This window comes from Lagenorhynchus albirostris, chromosome 6, assembly GCF_949774975.1.
Source record: "Lagenorhynchus albirostris chromosome 6, mLagAlb1.1, whole genome shotgun sequence".
Classification (NCBI taxonomy): domain Eukaryota; kingdom Metazoa; phylum Chordata; class Mammalia; order Artiodactyla; family Delphinidae; genus Lagenorhynchus; species Lagenorhynchus albirostris.
In genome coordinates this window covers 21,297,137-21,318,666 of record NC_083100.1, presented here as the reverse complement: position 1 = coordinate 21,318,666, position 21,530 = coordinate 21,297,137, and the positions used below count along the sequence as shown (strand labels likewise).

General features: G+C 38.8%; 1 protein-coding gene across 2 annotated transcripts in view; it reads left to right on the top strand.

Annotated features, from left to right (window-relative positions):
• XRCC5 (X-ray repair cross complementing 5) overlaps positions 1-21,530 on the top strand; it is a 100,249-nt gene that overhangs the window by 3,405 nt on the left and 75,314 nt on the right. Inside the window, exons 2-10 of one of the 2 annotated variants that reach the window (XM_060152159.1) lie at positions 1,449-1,562; positions 4,380-4,563; positions 5,458-5,506; positions 5,956-6,078; positions 9,127-9,318; positions 12,103-12,217; positions 13,583-13,721; positions 16,574-16,686; positions 20,040-20,102. In XM_060152159.1, coding sequence (XP_060008142.1) covers positions 1,449-1,562; positions 4,380-4,563; positions 5,458-5,506; positions 5,956-6,078; positions 9,127-9,318; positions 12,103-12,217; positions 13,583-13,721; positions 16,574-16,686; positions 20,040-20,102 — 1,092 coding nt within the window. The remainder of the gene's footprint in view (positions 1-1,448; positions 1,563-4,379; positions 4,564-5,457; positions 5,507-5,955; positions 6,079-9,126; positions 9,319-12,102; positions 12,218-13,582; positions 13,722-16,573; positions 16,687-20,039; positions 20,103-21,530) is intronic. The other variant, XM_060152160.1, reaches the window with a different exon arrangement.

The window sequence follows — 21,530 nt, the reverse complement described above, 5'->3', positions numbered from 1 at the left end:
GCGCAGCCTTCTCATTGCGGTGGCTTCTCTTATTGCAGAGCACGGGCTCTAGGCACGAGAGCTTCCGTAGTTGTGGCATGCGGGCTCAGTAGTTGTGGCTCACAGGCTCTAGAGAGCAGGCTCAGTAGTTGTGGCGCACGGGCTTCGTTGCTCCGTGGCTTGTGGGATCTTCCTGGACCAGGGCTCGAACCCATGTCCCCTGCATTGGCAGGCGGATTCTTAACCACTGCACCACCAGGGAAGCCCACATGTATCTTTTTGAATTATGGTTTTCTCAGGGTAATCCCAGTGGTGGGATTGCTGGGTCATGTGGTAGTTCTATTTTTAGTTTTTTTAAGGAAACTCCATACTGTTCTCCAAAGTGGCTCTATCAATTTACATTCCCACCAACAGTGCAGGAAGGTTCCCTTTTCTCCACATCCTCTCCGGCATTTATTGTTTGTAGAATTTTTTGATAATGACCTTTATGGTTTTGATTTGCATTTCTCTGATGATTAGTGATGTTGAACCTCTTTTCATGTGTTTGTTGGCACTCTGTATGTCTTCTTTGGAGAAATGTCTGTTGAGGTCTTCTGCCCATTTTTGGATTGGGTTGTTTGGTGTTTTGGTATTGAGCTCCGTGAGCTGCTTGTATATTTTGGAGGTTAATCCCTTATCAGTTGCTTCGTTTGCAAGTATTTTCTCCCATTCTGCCTACTCATTCTTTAAGGTTCACCCAAGGATCATATCCAGGAGGCTTTTTCAGCCTCCTTACCCGTCCTCTCTCCCTTCCACCAGCCTTGGGTGGATGCCCCTCCTGTGTGCTCTCTTAGTGTCTACTGTATACCTCGGTCATGGAATATTGTGCTGGTATCATTTATGTGTCTGTGCCCCCTACTAGAATGGATTTGGTGTCTTAGTCTTCACTTTAGATTCCCAGTTTACAAACTGATTCAAATTATTGGAGTGTATCATTTTAGCATATATAGATTGTGACAGTCACCTATTGCCACCAAAATGCTTTATAACAAACTACACCCCAAGTCAGTGGCTTACAACAAAAGCATCTGTATTCATACTGTGGGTCAGCATATCAGTTGCATTTGGTTTGATGTATAATATTTTTGGCTGAGCTGGGTTGGACTTAGCTCTAGCCTGCAGGTTGTTTTCAGATCTACTCCCCATGGATTTGTGCTCAGGCTCAGGCCAGGGGAACAGCAGCTACTTGGAGCATGCTCCTGTCCTGGCAGATACTTTCTAGCTTTCAGGAAATATCAGGACTATTTGAAATTTCTCCATAGTGAAAATTTATGTGCCTTACATACACTCTCTAAGTAGAACACCTCCCTTCCCTTTATCATGCATACCCTGAATATCTATGGGTGAAATAAGTAAAGGACATCTCTTTTTCTTTTTTTAATGACCATTAATAACATTTTCTCACATGTTCTTTGGGACTTTTTTTCCAGGCAGCTGTGGTGCTGTGTATGGATGTGCGTTTTGCCATGAGTAACTCCGTTCCTGGTGAAGAATCCCCATTTGAACTAGCAAAGAAGGTGGTGACCATGTTTGTGCAGCGACAGGTAAGATTCACATTGGTCTTGAGCTTGTAACTCGTCGTTTAACTGCTTGTTACTTCCACTTAATAATGCAAGATGCCAGCCTCTTTATGTTGTCCACGCTCAGTGTTCTGGGGAAGCTGAGGGGTTATTCTTCCATGTACTCATATGCTACCACTGGAGCCTGATATGTTTATCTTTTCTCGTTTTGGCTCCTCCACTGGATATTACAACTTTTATCAGAAGCAAGAGGCAATGTGATGTTTAAGTGTGTAAACTCTAGAGCCAGATGGCCTGGGTTTGAATCCTTGCTCTGCCATGATACTAACTTTGCAATCTTGAATAAGTCTTTCAACTACTTTGTGCCTATTCCAGTTATCGTTTACTGGTTACAAACTACCCTCCCCAAACTTAGTGTCTTAAATGACCTTAAAAAATCACCTCTCACGGTTCTGTGAGATGACTGGGCGTGTGATTGGGTGGTTCTCTCTGAGGCCTCTTGTGCAGGTGTGCTCACTCGGTGGCTGGCGCTGAGTCACCTGAGGGCTCGGTGGGGCTATACATACATCCAAGGTGGCTCACCCCTGGAGCTGGTAGTTATGCCTTCTGGGGGCTGTGAGCTCAGCTGGGGCTGTCGCCCAGAGCCCTTACCTGTGGCCTCTCCACGTAGCTTGGGATGCTCACAGTATAGCTGTTGGTTCTAAAAAGGAGTGTTCCAAGAGTGGGTATTCTAAGAGACCTGCTTATGTGGCTTTTTATGACCTACCTCTAGAAATGCCAGGTCATTTCCACTGCCTTCTATTAGTCAATCAGGTCGCTAAGCTATCTCACATTCAGTGGGGTGGGGAGGGGGCGGGAATTAGAGTCCTCTATTGTTTTAAGGGGTAGCCTCCAAATACAGGGAGAGAAGGAATGGATGGAGGCCGTCTTGAAGACTCTCTACCACGGTGCCTCAGTGAATATCTCTAAGATAAAGTACTTAGTACTTGACGTATTGTAAATGCTATATGTGTTTTTATTATCATTATTACTACTGCTACCATTATTATTAATTTCTGCCCTTTCTACCTGGTCTGACTGCTACTTTTGCGAAGTCCATGAAGTCCTTCATTCACTACTCCTTTGGACACGTCTGCTGTTTTTTCTGGGTGTTGCCTTTTCTACTGGGCACTGTTACCTCCCACCTGTCATCCTAGATTTTTACAAGTTCTGATAACCTGGAGTCCTTAATACCTCAAAGAAAATGAGGATGCTTCTAAGCCCATTCTTGGTTATAGTAATTTGTGTTGGTTGTATTCAAGTAGTGCTGCTGTGCCCTAACGTAGTATAGATTTTTTTTAAAAAAGGGAAACAGTGCTTTCAGTTTTTATTTTTGGCTCTGCCCCTCGCATGGGAGTTGAAGTGAAATCTGGAAGGCTGGGAGACAAAACCTGGTGCCGCTCCCATGCTGCATTCAAATTTCCTCCCCTCTCCTGACTGAGGTTTTGTTGTCGAACAAGATTACCTTGCCTTAAGATGAAGTCTTGTGCAGGAGGCGGCTAGAATTCTAGCTGGCCTGCCGCACTGGTGTGCTGGAAATATTTGAACCCCAGCAGCTGGGACCTTCCCTCCATGTACAACTGGCAGTTGCAGCTGGAGTTGTTAACAGACTGGGGAATTTAACAGACCAAACAGGTGAAGAATGACAGAATTCCATCCTCTGCCCATGCAGTGTTCTTTTTACTGATACAGAAGGCTTCTGTTAATAAGTAGGTGGGAACAAGGCTGCCTTTTGTGTCGCATGCTATTTCTTGTTTTCATATTTCATTATGGAATGCTTCATAAAAGAAGCAAACTGAGAATAATATGATGGAAAACGGTTTTCCCATTGTCTAGAACTACAACAGCCCTAAAGTTTTACTATATTTGTTTGATTTCTTTTTCTTTTTTTTTCTTAAAAAATAAAATGTTAACTTAAAGCCCCTGGTGTATCCCCTCCCAACCCTTTTCTTTCCTCTTCTTCCCCTCCTTTCCTCAGAATTTTCATAGTTATTACTGCACATACTTTATACCTTGGATCTCAGTGTATCTATAAATAATATTTAGTATTGTATGAAGCTCTCAAAAGTGTATGTAATAGTATTATTCAGTACATATAATTCCACAACTTATTTTTCTCAGTCTTTTGTTTTTGAGATTTATTCATGTTGGTAAACATTGAACAAATTTATTCATTCTTTTTTTTTACTAGAGTGTACTATTGCATTGTATAAATATTTTTCAGTGTGCTTTTGCATTCTTCAGTTGATGGATAGTTAGTTTTCAGATTTGCCCTGTTATAAACAGTGCTGAAGTGAACTGGAACTTTCTTGTCTCTTTGTGTACATGTGCAGGAACTTCTCTGCAGTATATATACCTGTAAGTGAAATTGCTGGGATATAGAATATGAATCAGCAATTTATTTTTAATCTCTGTAAAATTTAAACTTTGTATAGTCATTCCAGAAAGACAGACTAAAATCGTTTCAAATGATACATAATTAGTTTTCACTGGGAATTAGAGTCTGATTTGGGTGGAAGCAAATCAAAGAAACCAATCAAGAGCAGCTACTGCCCTCCCATTCCTCCACCACAAATTGTGCTGAAAGGATGGGAACTGTAGTCAATGAAAAAGTCTGCTTAGAACCTAGGAATTATCATTGCTTATCAGTCCCACGGAGCAGTTAGCCCAATATTCTATTGTTGACGGTGGCCCCAGGGACCTGCCATAGGGAGGTATGGTTGTCTTGCTCCCTGAAGGTTAGATATCTAATGGTTTTCAGGTGATATTGTATGATTGCAACCTTCTAACCTGCTTCTCTAGGTGTTTGCTGAGAGCAAGGATGAAATTGCGTTAGTCCTTTTTGGTACAGATGGCACTGAGAACGCTCTTGCTGGTGAGGGCCAGTATCAGAACATCACAGTGCACAGACACCTGATGCTACCAGATTTTGACTTGCTGGAGGACATTGAAAGCAAAATCCAACCAGGTTCTCAACAAGCTGACTGTATCCTTTTTGATCCAGAGAAGACTCTTAAGAAATTTCCTTTAATCTGGGGAATTGTAATCTAGTTTGGTGAGGTTTTCTAAGAGTCCTAGCTCTGAGTATGTGGATGTTTTTGGCTCTGAGGACACGGAGGTGATGTGTGTTGGGACTGAATGTGAAATTAACTAGGTTGGGTTGGGTGCCTGGACTCCACGCCCTGTAGTAACTTGCTCCTCTGCACTAGTGACATTGAGAGGTTGGGAGGTATCAGAAGGGGGTATATGTGTTGACTATGTGTAGAGGGTTTGGTGGTGGTGATGGTTGGAAATGTTTGGACATAGAGAAGCTATTTTTAGAAGAGTATAGCATTAGCATTCTCCTAGCCTTCCTGGATGGAGGATAATTGTATGCCAAAAATCAGACTGATACCCAAACTGTGAGACTAACAGTTCCTTCCACAGGTGCCCTGGTTTTAAGGGGTCTTATTTTTCTAAACAGTGGTGCCATCCCTGGTCACTGGGAGGTGCTGCTGTGCTGGGAGTGACTTACAAATGCTACATTATGGCTCACTTCATGTGTAAGAATGGACTGTAATCACAGAAAATGGGTTCTAGATACTGTAAGATGGCATCATAATTTTTCATTAAATGAGCAGAATATGTCAGATTACCTTTTGGTTTATTTCATTTTTCCTGTTTATATGTTTCAGGAAGTGTACTTTGGTTTATAACATATATGAATATATGTTAGTGAAATAGACTTGGAAGAAGGGCACTTGGGCAAGTACTTTTAAATCATCACACCGTCAGCCCAGTGTCCACAATTTCCAGCATTGTAGATTTCACTGGAAAAAAGTGACATGTTCTTGGGATAAAGGGACTGTTTGGTGTTATCTTCTGCCCTTAACTAGCTGAGTCCTGGATGCCCTCATTGTGTGCATGGATTTGATTCAACAAGAAACTGTGTAAGTATCTCAACTGAAGAGAGCTGGAAATGAGCCTGTCTGTGTGGAATCAGACCATTTGGAAAATGAACCCTTGCAAGGCTATAATTGTAGTACCTAGGAGAGTTGCTTGTATGTACCTCTGTGGAGGCTGGAAGGGGATCCTTTTTTATCGTAGTGACCACATCTTTAACTGAAGTTAAAGTTAGGAAATCAGAGACATACTATTTCCATAATGCTCAGAAATTTTGCCTAAGATGTTCAAAGCATGAGTCATGACTGGGTTGGTTATGTGTTTAATAGGAACCTAGCTGAGCATCAGCAGCACACGGACTTCTGGAATGTAATCACCTTTGTTAGCTGGAGCTAGATTCATTCCTTACCCTTTTTCTGCTTAGTGACCAAGTACATTTGAAGTTTAGGAAATAACTCAGGAGAATGATTCTTAACATGCTAACTCTCTCTTCTAGAGGAAAGAAGTTTGAGAAGAGGCATATTGAAGTGTTCACTGACCTCAGCAGCCCATTCAGCAGAGATCAGCTGGGTATTATAATTCATAACTTGAAGAAATCTGGCATCTCCCTGCAGTTTTTGTAAGTCCATAAGAATAATATTTGCAGACAGATCTTGTGCTCTTATAATGCAGTGATAGGACCCCTTCGTAGAGCACTCAGTTCTCAAGAGTCCTCTCTGCTCTGAGTAAGAATCTGTCAGATCACTGACTTCAGCCAACGTTCATTGATTACTCTCTTGTGTTCCAGGAACTCTTCTGAGTTTTGATGATAAAGGGATGAAAGTCACAGGGAAACCTGGGAGTTTAGCTCAGTAGCAGATGTTTGTGCTGTTCTTGGACCCAAAGAATTGAGGCATTAGGGGAATCTTTTAAGGATATTCAGTGCATCTCCTGCCTGCATAGAAGACTTTACCCAAACAATTACCAGATTGGTGGTGTCTTTTCTTAAACAGCCTAGAGGACTGTGTCTTAAAGACAGTAGATGTTTTTAGGATAGAGAGGAATGTCAACTTGGGAACGATTTTAAACACGTATGCTTATTTTTAACTCTTTTTCAGATCTAAAGGATACACACACATTTATAAAATGTAATTTGCTTGTGCATATTTACAGATGAGGTGTACAAACTTAGGAGGAAAATATTTTTCACAATTTGTTAGGGAGAGAGTCCCTCCTCCCCCATTAACTTGAATTTCCCCTCCAGGCACTTACTTTATCTTATAGCCCTAACAGAAAGTTCTTTCCACTACATTAATCCTTCCTGCTGCATCTGAAACCTGTTTTTTCTTGTCCTATTTTTGGTAAAAGCAGAGTGGTAGTATAGAATGTTGAATTATTAGGGACACTCCTTTTTCGGATTGAGAGCCCTACCAAGAAGCCTCCAGCTCTGAGTGGTGAGCCTGCAGCTTCTTTAAAATGCCTGCCATGGAGAATTAAGAACCTCTCTTGCATGTACGTACCTCTTAAGACTGCTGAGGGGCAACTCCTTTCTGTAGAACTGTAGAAAAATAGTTCAGAATAACCCATCAAGCTGATACTTGATAAGGCGGTACTTCAGAGAAATTAAGTGCTTTTTAAGTGACTCTTCTTTTCTCATTGAGTTGAGGTTTTCTCAGCACTTCAAAAGCCCAGCTCGGTTTCTGCTCCCTGTTCATAATCTCAGATGCCTTTACATCCTTGACACGTACTGCACTTCTGTCAATGTCATTGGAAAGGGCTACTTTTTTTTGTATGAGCAATGCTGTAAAGCAAGCTGAAGACAACATAGCCTTTTCTTCCACTTGCTTGTTATTTGACTGGTTGTGTTTTTTTTTTTTTTTTTTTTGGTTGTGTTTTTTTCTTGGGTAATACCCTTCTTCCTTTGCTGCAAACTTCTAGCATGCGAAGTAAGAGTTTTTGCTCTTATTGTTTGGTATATCCCATGTATGGTGGATTGTTCTAGTTGGACTGGACCTTCCTGACCCTTCATTTTCATGTTAATCGTCCCTTCTTCTTGGTTGATGCTCTGGAAACAGCAACAGCCTGGTGCAAACCTGACGTGCCGTACCCTGCTTGCTGGAAGCTCTTTTTCATGTAATGCAGGACATGCACATCTCTCATGCTAAGAATACATAGAAAAAACGGAAACATGAAGCTCTGTTTTGATGATAACAAATGAAATGATAAAGGAATCACCTTAAAAATCCACATGGGGTAACCAGCAGGTAATTTTTTTTTTTTTTTTTTTTTTTTTTGCGGTACGTGGGCCTCTCACTGCTGTGGCCTCTCCCGTTGCGGAGCACAGTCTCTGGACGCGCAGGCTCAGCGGCCATGGCTCACGGGCCCAGCCGCTCCGCGGCACGTGGGATCTTCCCGGACCAGGGCACGAACCCACGTCCCCCGCATTGGCAGGCGGACTCTCAACCACTGCGCCACTAGGGAAGCCCCCAGCAGGTAATTTTGAATAAACTGAAAAGATCGCTGAATTCAACTGTTTGGGTTTCCAGGGACAAACTAGGGTGACATGCTACGGTGGAAAGAACCTTGCTCTTTCAGTCAGATGACTGAGTCTTTGCTCCGTCACTTATTAGCTTTATTAGCTATACAGTTTTGGCCAAATTATTTCATTTCTGTAGCTTCCATTTCTTTTCAGAAAATGGAGGTAGAAATCTCTATCCAACTAACACATAAGGATGAAATAAGATTGTTTATATAAAAACATTTATAAAGTGTCATGTAGAATATTATCATAAAATGTGTTTGGTTTGTTTACTTTTCAGTTTGTATATTGATTATTGAATATTCCCATGACTGGTAACCCCACTCTAGTTTTAGTCTCATTTCAGGCAAACAACTGGAGTGAAACACAGGAACAAAATTGGTTTTACTTATTTCTAGCAATTAACTGGTTTCTGTATAGGAATTCTCTATCTGAAATAATGATGACGACATTGTTTGAGTTTTAAGTATTTTATACTCTTTCTCTTATTAATCTTTATAATAATCTTGAGAGATCATTAATGGGCATTTGTTTGTTTATTTTTGTCTGCCTAGAATGTCACCCTGCCTTTTTCTAGGAAGCGTTCCTTCCTACTTTTTAACCTAATGGCTTGAATGAGAGCTGACATCTAGATCTGGCTCCTAGGCTACCACTAATTCCTGGTCTTTTGAATTGGAGAGTAGAGGGTTAAACCCTCAGTCCCTCTTTGGTAGTGGAGTTGGGCATTATGAGCTTGAAAGTGTTCAGAAACAATGTGGAGGAAGCCAGTCTGAAAGAGCGGGGCCAGCATAAAGGAAAATGAAATATGGAGATAGAGAGTGAGAGGGTCACAGAATCCTTGTGGTGTTTGAGACTCTGGGTCTAGTCATCCTAAGGCCATGTGCAGCCTTGCCCTTTCAATTATTTTGTTATGTTAAGCCAATAAATTACCCCCATAAAAGCCAAACCAAAGAGACTTTGGTCACTTGAAACTGATAGAATATTGGTCAAGGTAGATAGTGCCATTTGATGGTTGAGAAATGTAAAGCTCAGAGAGGCTGACTGACCATTTTCTCCTGGCTAGTGAGTGACAGTCACAGAATTGGAACCCTGTTTATTATTTGGCTTCAGGGCTTTTCTTCTTAAGTACTGCTGGTCTTTTCCTGACAGTTTGCCTTTCCCAGTTGGCAAGGAAGATGGAACTGGGGACAGAGGAGATGGCAACTTGCTCTCCGACCACCATGGGTCCTCCTTTCCTCCAAAAGGAATCAGTGAGCAGCAAAAAGAAGGTATTCAGATGGTGAAGAAGGTGATGATGTCTTTAGAAGGTGAAGATGGGCTGGAGGAAATTTATTCCTTCAGGTAAGACATGAAAGCATTGTTTACAACGTTCAGTTGTAAGCATATTAATTTTTCTTCTGATCAGACGACTCCCTAATGCTTTTCCTTTTCTGGGCCACTTTTGAATTAGCAGTTATACTTCAGTATTTCAATTTTTATTAAAGAAATGGTGCACCAGCCCCTAATCCCATTTTTTGAAGTTTGCATGGTTGGTGCAAGATTTCTTATTTATTTCCAAGACTATGTCGGTAGAGTTTGGAAATACATAAATATAACGAACGATTTAACAAGTCAAATTATAAAAGATGAGGTAGTAGATTTCTTCTTTATGCCAAGCTTGGGGCACATTTCTTGGGCCCTTCCTTGTCATACACCTAAAAAACATTCTTAATTATAAAATGTGGTGTCAGGTCTGAGATAATACTTAATATCCTCTAATCTTCTGATTTAGGTTTTAGGAGGCAGTATACTATAATATAGAGATTTTTTAAAAAAACTTTTGGTCTCAACATAGTTTGGTCAGGCAAAAACAAATCAAAACAAAGCAAAACCCCCAAATATTAAGAATTTACAACCTGTTTATTCCATGTGGGCTTTGTAAAGGCAAAATGATTTAAGAAATGTGAAATCCCTGAAGTACCATATAACGATTAGTCAAGCTACTTTTTTTGGCCATCCAATTAGAGACTGGGAGAGATGATCTCCTTTATCTGTATTATTCTTGGTTGGAATTGGATATATATTTTGATCAAAGAACCTGAGACGGGTCCATAGCATCTAGAACGGTGTGTATTTGAAGGGCCTGATTTGGTAAAAGTGGCAATAGAATACCACACTGTATGGCTGTGGAGTTTCAAATCCTCAGGGATACTGCTACTTAATGTTAAAGAATTAATTCCAGTTTATTAATAAACACACAAAATACAAGCATTTTAAGAAAAGTTCTTAATTGAAGTAGAGGTTCAGTTGAAGTAAACGTTAAACAATTAGGATTTTTTTGAGTAGCAATAGTGTGTATCTGCTCTACTTTTTATTCTCAATCACAATTTTCAAATATTTCTGGTGAGCTATAATTGATAAGCAATCAGCCTGCTTTTCTAAACATAGATACTATTGAAAAATTGCAGGTAAATGGGAATTTTGGAAATTGAACTGTAATTTCCCAAGGGGTTGTCAAAGGAGTCAATGAAGAATCCTGTAAAGTGATGTTTCTTTGCCATAATATGTGTTCTAATTGTAATACATGCAAATATGTGTTCCTAAATTATTTTTCTTTCAAATTTGGATATGGCTTTCTCTAACATGGGAATACATGTCTAAAGCTAACATATTCACCATGATATTGTAAAGAAGAATTATAGGCCAATAAAATTACCTAGAAAAGTTTCTTTTCCTGTAACATAGCAAGGAGGGAAATTACTATGTGCTGTCCTAGCCATTTGAAATTACTTTGATTTTAGGTCTGCCATGAAGGTGTGGATCAGAACTTTGCCATCTGATACAGTAGCCATTATCCACATGTGGCTATTTAAATTTATTAAAATTAAATAAAATTTAAAACTTAGTCCCTCAGTCATAGTAGCCACTGAGTTAAAGAGCTCAGTAGCCTATTGGACAGGAATAGTTAGAAATAGAATACTTCCCTCATTGCACAAAGTTGTACAGGACAGCCCTGGACTAGACTTATCCTCATCTAGAAGACATTAGAGGAAGATAACTTGACTTGTAATTGGGGAGCTTCAAATCTGCAGAACTCATCCAGTTGTTCTCAGATGTTACATATAAGAGGCTGGTCTTTAGAATTTCCCCTGGAACAGAATCCAAACCTCTTGATGGTTTTAGACGTGACTCATAATCAGACTAGCAATGTCCTATGAGACAGGTTAGACCTGGTTTCAGACCCATTCATTCCTCAGTGAATACAAAGCCAAGGTGTACCGTAAGCTTTGGAGCAGGGTATCAGGTAGAATATCTACTATTCATTGTAGATTATTTCTGAAAATTGGAGTCTCTTGAGGCCTCTTTGTCCATAACTCTGGATAATGTCAGATGATCCTTAGTGAATACCACAAATTCCACCTATCTCCTATGATTTTCTCTGTTGTGTTTGATTAGGAACCAGATGAAAATAGAACTGATCTTCACTAGTATTCAAATGAAGTAGCCCTCTGCATTGTGTTTGCTACTTCCCAATTCCCTTTCCGTACGCAGTGAGAAACCTAGAGTTACCTGCTTTAAGACTGAGTGTGGACTGCTAAATTCCTTTATCCCGTGGAGAGTCATTATTTAATTCTCTCCACTGTGTGCATATACTTACCATGTCTTTTATTTAAGAGAATGGAAATGAGCTAAAGAATTGCAGGGTTGTGAACAGTGACGATACAGGATGGAGCCCACCCTTTGATATCTTAGAGCAGGGCTTTTTATCCTCAGGTCCAGGGAGCTGGTGTGTGCAAACACATTTATGAATGTGCTTTTATCACATCCTCACAGTGTCCTTGGTCCTGAAAAAAAAATGTTAAGAACAACTGGCCCAGTTGAAGAAAAGATTGAATAGGGGGAAGGTAAAGATGTTCCTTTTCACCTATCAGTAAAGGAATTCAACACCTTCCTCCTAAGCCAACTCATTTGTATTCCGGCTCTCTCCCAACTGATGGTCGCCACGAGTTTTCCTTGCCGTCCCCTGCTGTTCCTCTCTTTATGATCAAGCATCTCACTTCTCATTCTAGACAACTAAATGCAATATCCAGCACAGGTTAACATTTTTAAAATTGCTGCTTTCATAATACATTTTTCTTTATTAAGTGAGAGTCTGAGACAACTGTGTGTCTTTAAGAAAATTGAGAGGCGTTCCATGCCCTGGCCCTGTCAACTGACCATTGGCTCCAATTTGTCTATAAAGATTGTGGCTTATAAATCGGTAAGTGGTAGGTGCACATTTTTAAAGAAATGTTAGCAGGCAGACAAATATGCTTATATAAGGAACTGACAATTCGTGTGTGGGTTATTCAAAACCATAATTACTGCTTCTCTAACTGCTCTCCCTGTTCATTTCATCTCTATTTAGCTTTTATGTAAAAGGCATGCTAACAGAGGAAGCTTTAAGAATTGTCTATAATAGGGACTTCCTGGTGGTCCAGTGGTTAAGAATCTGCCTTCCAATGCGGGGGACACAGGTTCGATCACTGGTCAGGGAACAAGGATCCCACATGCCACAGGGCAACTAAGCCCGCGCACCGCAACTACTTTAAAAAAAAAAGGAAAAAAAAACAAATGGTCTATAATAGGGGTTGATTCCCTCCTTTTTCTCTTTCTCTCCATTGACAGTTGATTGTTAATCATGAGTTTCAGGTCTTTCTCTTTTTGTTTTTTAAAGAAAGAAAATGAAATGCATTAAGTTGTATCATTGTGGTATTATAGCAGAAATACAGATACACACCAGAGTTCAGTTCAGGGTTTTGAAAACTCAGTCACATCTAATTTAGTTGTTAATGATCTGGTAGTAACAGCATCTAAGAAATATCAAAAGATGTTGACTTGTTACTGTGAAATGGCCTTTTGTAACATATGTACATTTGTACGTAATAGTATATTTTCAAAAATGAGTTGCTTTTGGTAATTATTTGATGAAATTCCGGTTTGAGTATGAGTCTTGGATCCATCCCTCCGCATGACCTTCCTTGTCTTTTTTCTTTAAATGCACAAAATAAATATATAAAAACATTTAAATATATAAAATGTACAACATATACAAAAACATGTTGTTTTATATATTCAAGTGTTTTTTTTAATATTCAAGGACTTAATTCGAAAACACCCTACATGCATGAAAACCATGGAGGTACTTCAAGGCCTAGAATAGGGTCCCTGGGAATGAGAATATAGTCTCTTTCCTTTTTTTTTCCTAGTTACTTTTTCATATTTCCTTATTGATTTCTGAGTACTGATAGACTGCTTTCCCCTTTCTTGTGTGTTGGGAAACTGTGGTAACAAAATGTAGGGCTCTCTTTTGTTAGACAGTCTGAGGGTTTTGTATAGAAGGTGTTTGAATGTATACAAATATTCATATTTATCTGTGGATTACCCTTGGGGGAAAATAAAATGTAGAAAGAATTATAAAATAAACTAAAATTTCCACAGTAGGCAAGAGACAACAAACCAATGTAGCTGGAGTCATTGTTTTGGATTTTTTTCTGTAAAGCAGAGAGTATATTAGGTTTTCATCTTTTGTCCATCTGAATCATAGCTTTCCTCGTTTTCCCTTTATTTTTCTTTTGGAAATCAGATTCTACAAGAGAGAGTTAAAAAGTGTTGGACAGTTGTGGATGCAAGAACTCAAAAAAAAGAAGATATACAAAAAGAAACAGTTTATTGCTTGAATGACGATGATGAAACTGAAGTTCCAAAAGAGGATACTATTCAAGGTATTATTATGCCAGTGAGAGTTTCACTTTTGCCTAGAAAATTTTCTTCAAGATGATAGGAGGCAGGCTAGGTTTTGTATTATTATTTGTCTAGAGACACAACTATATGAGGGGATCATGAGACACTGGCTCCTTTAGGTCATCTGTCGGGTCTCAGGCAGGATGGTTCCGAGGCAGGAGTATACTCGGGCATTCAGTCTCTCTGGGTTTTAAATGTCTCAAGTGACAGGACTTAATACTTGGCTTTGTTTTAAAGTTTGAAACTCACTAGCTAGGAAAAGGCTTATATTAACATGGCCGAAGCAAATTTTTTGTTTACCTTTGACTTCCATAGTGATCATTTTTCTTAGTGCCAATTTCAGGTCTTATATCCTGCCTGTTTAGCTCCCTTAAGGTAATTTAGGGGATAAGAAAAATTATTTGTGTTTGTTATATTGCTTTATGTTCACTAGGATCTTTAGAGTTGTACTTCATATATCTGTACCCATTGGCTCTGTGTAGTGTATTTAGATAGCGTCTCTATCCAGAGAGCTTAGAAGCTAGCTGAGGGTGTCTGAGTGTTCAAGAGCTAAAATGATAAGATACCAAATGATGGTTAAGTTAGAAACCAGAGTCTTTATATAAATTTATCACCAGACTATGTGCTACTCAGTATAATTTTAATTTGCAAGCCTTAAAAAAAATTCCTTTCATCTGTGGCACTGCATTGCAGTATTTGCATATTTATATGTTTTGCAGGGGTCTTGGCGGGTGGGAGAGTGATTAAAGGTAGTGGTGGTCATGACCCCTTTCTTTCTTCTGATGGATTAGAATGTAATGAACAACCCACAATCTCTACTAATTCTTTAATTCAACTCAATAGTATAGTGTGGTTAAGAACAGAAATTTTGGAGTCAGACCTTGGTTAGAATCATGGCTCCATTACTTGCTCGTCATTTAATCCTCATATAATGACTGGCTCATAGTAGGAAGAATAGCGTGATTAAGGGCATAAGACCAGGAAAGCAGAGGGCCTTCTCAGTGATACCAAGTAGTTGGGTAAGGTGTATTGGGCATATGCAGATTCGTACTCAGGGTAGTATCTAAAAGACAATCTGCATTTTCTCTTTTAATCTTCACAACAACCAGTGAAGTAGGCACTCTTGTTTCCATTTTACAGATAAGAGAATTGAGATTGAAAGACATTCGTTAACATTTGCAAAATCTCATAGTTAACAAGTAACAGAATTTGAGCCCAGGGCTGCAGGAGTCTGTTTCTACATGCTATTCTGAATTAGGAAGGGCTTTGAATGATACGCTGAAGAGTTTATGCTTGATTTTGAAAGCGACATGGAGCTGTTTATAATTTTGAGGAGCAGAGTGTCATGGGGGCTGTGTTTTAGAAAGATTAATAGGACATCTGGGTATAGGATGGATTGGAAGGAGAAGGGACTAGAGATGGTACCAATTCTTTCGGTTGCAAGCAAAGAAAGCAGCTCTGGTTGTCTTAGACAGAAAGCAAACATATTGGTGGAGCAAGGGAGAGTGAAGAGTTAAACATTGTTTCAGTTTGAAGAGCATAGATGTGCAGCTTTTCTCTCTTACCTTTTTGCAGTTACCCACATACTTCCTTTGCCTGTCTTCCACTTTCTATCCCCTAATATGTAGAGTTCTCTTTTTTAGATAGAGGGACTAGTTTCTGTGAGCAAAGGACTATGGTCATATTTGTAGTCTGTTCTCTACTTTTTGCCATGTACAAAAGTTACAGTTATTGATTTGCCCTGTAAAAGATGAGCCAGAAAACATAAGGCAGTTTTAATTAGAAGTTTTAGGTTACTCTTAAACGATTCAAGTAAGATGTCTGAAAAAACGTTGGGTTTAGATACCACTCTTAATCATGTGCCATACATTTCCCTCTTAACTTCTTGTTGAAATTTTTGTTTATATCACCAGCTTTTATTAAAAGACATATATGAAAATAGAAATGCATTTCTTTTTAATTAAATACATGGCATGTGCAGAGTGAGGGAACTAATAAACACTGGATCACAGAATCTGCCCCCAAACACAAGTTTCTTTGTTTCTTGGAGTAAAGATGCATATGCTTTTCCTTTTCATCTATGCAAGGTCATAATCCTTGGATTTTGATGATCTTTCTCCCCATTAAACATATAAGGCTATATAGTGAAAGGGCATGACCTTCCATAGGGCAGAGAGGCCCTGGAACAGGGTTGGAGTTTTTTTAAGGAGCCAAGAGCCTATATCTGTAATAACCTAAGTAATCAAAAAGAAAAAAAATAGACAATCCAATCCCAGAAATAAAATAAATTTAAATGCAGAAAAATATCCAGCTTGTCAATTGAATGTTTCTAAATAGAAAAATTTTGGCTTCTTCCGTTAGGCATTTGTGTATCTCCAGCATCCATTTTTGAGAACATTTTGTTCTGAAAATCCTATGGGCACATTTCTCTGTGGGTCTCCAGGTTTCTAAATAAATGTGTTCTTGTTATTATGTTTACAAGTCATGATTGTACTTTAGTCAACCATGGTTTATCTTTGGAGGATAACTAGGACATTGCATTTGCTACATTCTTCCTTCTAGGATGGATAATCATTAAGGTAACTAGATTGCAGAATATGCTACTTAAAAAAATGTAATTAGATTTTAATTGTCTCTGTGTCGTATATGTTTGTGGATCTGCCGCTTCTTTTTCTGCAGTGATCACAAGGGGCAGAAATTTGATTCCGGCAAACAGTATATGGAGGCTTGATCCGGGGTGTGCATGTATCGTTAATGTATGTATAGGGCCAATTTCAGCTTGTAGAAAATGAGGCCCCATATGCTTAACAGATGCTCTTCTCTTGTTCTTTAGGGTTCCGTTATGGGAGTGATATCATTCCTTTCTCTAAAGTGGATGAGGAACAAATGAAATATAAATCGGAGGGGAAGTGCTTCTCTGTTTTGGGATTTTGTAGATCTTCTCAGGTAAAGCACGTATTTGCCTACTAATTGTAAACAAAACAGATGAGCTTTTTTCTCATTATTTGAGATGGTGTGCTTTGGATTGGGCCTGTTATTTATAATATGTTGTTTTCACTTTTAGTTTTTCTAAAATGTAGTCTGGCGTGCTGCTATCCTTGATTTTTGAAGGTTAAAAATCAAGAGGTAGAGAAGTTGGCATAAATCAGAATAGATTCAGTGAAAAGTCACTTCTTAGCTTTGGTGTCGGTCATAGCTCATAGTAGCCTTAAAGAACCAGCATCCAGTTCTTTGCTATTGTATTGCTTTCTCTAACTGTTACGTATACTGGAGTGTTTTACAGGAGTCAGGGTCAGGGTCTAGCTGGGTTTTGAATGACCGTAGATCTCTTAGAATATCATTGATTTATGCTAGTCACCCTTCTTCTCAACGCCCAACAAAGAGGTCTAGGATGCAAAACTTGTTCATTAGTCATATGTTTTTTAGACGGCAATACAGATGTACAAAAGAGACACAGCGGAAAATGCAGTAACTTATTGAAGGCTGTGGATACCATATACTATCCAAGAAAGGGTCATTAAAGATTCCCAGCAGTCTTAGATGAAATGTTCTTGAGGTAGGCAACCAAACAGAAGGAATAAGTAGAAAGTGCATCTTTTCAGGCTCTATAGGGATGAAGAGATTTTTGTTGGTTCTAGAAGAACTCAAGTGAGAATTAAAATAAAAATAAATATAACCCAATATACCAGAATTAAATTTCTTCATGTTGCTCCAGCATGCAGTCCCTGTATAATTCAGTGTTAGAATAATTCAGTGAGGTGGGGAGAATGTTTTCCATCATATGCTCAAACTGTTAGATACAGAATAATTCAGTGAGGTGGGGAGAATGTTTTCCATCATATGCTCAAACTGTTAGATACAGTTTTAAGACTCATAAATCAAAAATTGAGAGTATTTACTTAAGGTCGATACAGTTAATGGTGAGAATAAATACCTTTTGGAAGTTGCGTATCTCTTAACAGTTCTCTAACAAATTACACTAAATGTGCTTTTCTTTAAAATTATTCACTTTGGGAGGTATATAAACTTAAAATTTATGGTTCTTAATGTTGGTGCTTATGAGTCTTTTCAGTGAAACAGAACCTCCATTCAGACCTATTTGTAGAAACTGGCTTATTGGGAACTGGTTCTGCCTAATTCCAGATAGGCAGAAAAGATCTATCCAAAACTCCTATAACTGTAATTTAGGACTCAAAAAACTGAAATCATCTGTGCCATGGTAGGTGTGGGGACCTATTTAGTTAGATGGCAAAGCAAGAAAAAGTGAGCTGAAAAGGTACGTTTTCCATTTTAAAAGATTTTTATTGACTTAAAATTAACTTTTAAGTCATGAAGTGTTTTCTAAACCAACTTTCTATTGTTTTTAAGCTCTAAATTATTTTTGTCTTAAGTGTAATATCAGACAGGTACAATAAAGATAGTCATAATAGCTACCATTTATTGAGTGATTATAATATTATAATCAATATACTAACCACTTTATATAAATTCCCATTTAATTCTTATTACAGTCCTCTCAGGTAGGTGCCGTGATATGTATTTTATACACTAGGATATTGAGGTTCAGCGCTGTTAGGTAATTGGCCCAAGGTCCCCAGCTAGAAGGTGGTAGAGATGGGTTTTGAACCAGATCTCTCTGACTCCAAAGCTATGCCATTAATCAGCTATAATCTGCCCACCAGATAGACAGGCTCATTTTTGAATAGTCTAGTTTTTACATACCTGCTTTTGTGTATTATGTTAACAAATGCATACACGTCATCTTAAGAACAAGGTTTTTCCATATCAACTAAGGTAAAGTATAAGTATGTAACTTTTAATAAACTAGTAATTAGCTTTAAATTAATAAGATCACATAGTTTTCCAGATTCCCTTAATCTGAGGGACACTAATATTTCTGGATTGAATTAGTGTGAAACTTTTCATAATATAAAATAGGTTTTTCTTGGTTTGGAATTTTTTTTATGAATTACTCTTCTCTTTTAAACTTTCTGGAGTCCTTTCAATTTGCCTTCTTCCATGTTGTCAGTGTTCTGGGTATCTAATTATAGGATGGATAAGAATTTAGCCAGAATTTCCCCAAATGTCTGGCTGTCCTTTGAGAAGTCATTTAGGTGCATTAGGAAAAGGTATCATTAACTGTTCTTGAATCAGTCAAGAACTATTACAGATTCTAATAGGAGGGCAAATAAATCTATATGGATGTAGCAAACCGAAAATATAAGATTATTCCCATATTTTTTCAAATAATGGTTTTCAGATGGAGAATGGAAGGGAAGATGGAGGTATTTGGCTTATATGGGCCTCACCCCCACACCTTTGGGACTCAGTTTTCCTGAGCTGCTGTTACTGTGAAAGTGCTCACAATTTCTCAGCTTAGAGGTGGGAAGGCAGAAAAAATATTTGAGAAGCATTGCCTCTCTTACAGCACATTCTTATAAATACGCTCCAGGCTCAAGATGACATAGATCAAAGAGAAGTTGATCTTGGTTGTTAGAAGCAGGTGGTTATAATATTAGGAACTCTTAGTATTCATCTTCTAGTCTTTGACTCCTCTGATACTGTGCTAGGTGAGTAATTTAAAGGACACATGGTACTCCAGTCTCTTTGCAGTTCATCAATGCCTTGTCATTGCTCTTAGGATGAAGTCCAAACCACTTAACTTTGCTCATAAGAGACTTCATGATCTGATCTTTGCTAATCTCACTCATCTAACTTTTCAGCTTTCCCCCTTGCGCTGTGGCACTGCACTACTCCAAAAGCAGTTCCCCAAATGCCCTATGTGTTTATGTCACTCCAGACTTAATCACACTATCATCTCTGCTGAGGACACTTGTGCCCAGACTTTCATCTTAGTTCCTACCCATCCTTTAAGTCTTGACTTAGGTGTCACCATTTGCAGAAGCCTTCGCTGACACCTCATGACTAAGATAGCTGCCCTTCTTATGTGCTCTTGTAGCACTGAACTATAATACTGTGCTCTTGGGGGCTGGTAGCACTGTCTGGTAATACTCCACCGCAGTTAATTTCATATTTATCTACACTCCTCAAGACAAGGCTACATCCTATTCATTATTGTGTTTATAGTGCCCAGAACAATGTTTGACATAAACTAGGCACTCATATATTTGTTGTGTTTAAGTGATTTGAACCTCAAATAGTTAGTTGTTTCTAGTACCTGTGAATGTTTTCCGGTAAGAGCATTTTGAATGTAATTTCCTAGTAATGTGTGGCATTATGGTTTTCTGTGTTACTTATTTTGGATCAAAACCAGTTCTCTTCCTCACTTCCTCTTGTAGGTCCACATGAAATATTTTATGGGAAATCAAGTTCTGAAGGTCTTTGCAACAAAAGATGATGAGGTGAGTTGACAGTAGGTCTTTGAGGTAATGCTGTAGAATTGAATTGTCATTTTAAGTGAGTTGTTTGGGGCTTTTTATAGTTTAAAATGACATTAATTCTTCCAATAGTAGTGGGAAAATTCACTGACCTTTAACTCTGAAAATGGGGAAATGATAAATGTATTTGTCATAGCATGAGCACAAGGCCTGAGGACATAGTTCTGCAATTGGAGATCAGGTGAGTATTAAAAACAAAAACATTTGAACAAATACATTTAAGTATGGGGATCTCATGGTCACAGGTTCAGGAAGGTTGGGGTCAGGTAAACATTTTCATAAACAGAACATTTAGTGCTGGCTTAAGCAACCTGAAGATGAGCTTCACTGACTCACGGGACTACTTCCATCATTGAGAAATTTGTCTTATCCCCCTTACCTCTTTCTTTTCATTATTTTCTTACATCCGCAAGAGATTCTGTTTTCAGGCTGGTTTCTGCCTAGCTAACAACCCGTGACTCTTGCATCCTACACCCACACCTGCCCTCTCTATAAATATTTTCTATGTAGTCTTCAAGTAAGAACTTGTTATTTCCTTGGAGATTTTGATGTTAACTGGAAGATTACCATCCAGTGTCTGTTTAAGACTACTTAGATCTCCATGTTCCAGAAGTTACTTGCATTTGCAACTGGTAAACTGGATGTAGATGGCTTGTTTGGGGTCGGGGGAAGGGTGATGATATAAGTGATCTAGTCCTCTTTTTCTCCTCACTTCTGAAGGGTAGCTGGCTGCTGAGTTAGTGAATGGATATGCCATTGTTCTATTAGAACAGTAAAATTAAGAGAAGAAAATGCTTGGCTTCCGCTCAGTGTTAAATGGATTCATTAAAGCACAGTAGGTGTACGTGAATCCTCAAATTTGAGAATCCTAGTTCATGGATTTCTCCTGAATCAAATCCTAATGGGAATCAGGCAGTTCTAGTATCTATTGTCAACACAATTTAACTGCGTTTTTCACTTCTGCTGAGGTTTTAACTCCAACTTACTGTCCCTTTACCCAAAGAAAATTCTGATCACTTCATGTGATTGCTGGGTGTGCAGTAAGGAAAATCATATCACAAAGCTGTGCTGACACATATGATTCTCTAGACTTGCTAGCTCAGGTCAGGGCAGCATTGTGACTTGCATAATTCAAATCCAGCCTCATACAGACCCTATAGATCACAGGGTCACTTTGAGTCACTAAAGAAAAAGAAACTTCATCTACTGATGGCAAAGGGCTACTCTTTGGTGTCAGTTCTTGATGTCATAGTCAAAGAATAATATTAACTAATTGGGGCTATGAGATAAGCAGGGGAGTAAAGAAACTATGTCATATGAGGACTTTGAGTAAAAGATTGCATGGAGAAGACTTGTGTAGGTAGGCAGGGGAGTAGGAGGGATGAGAGACAA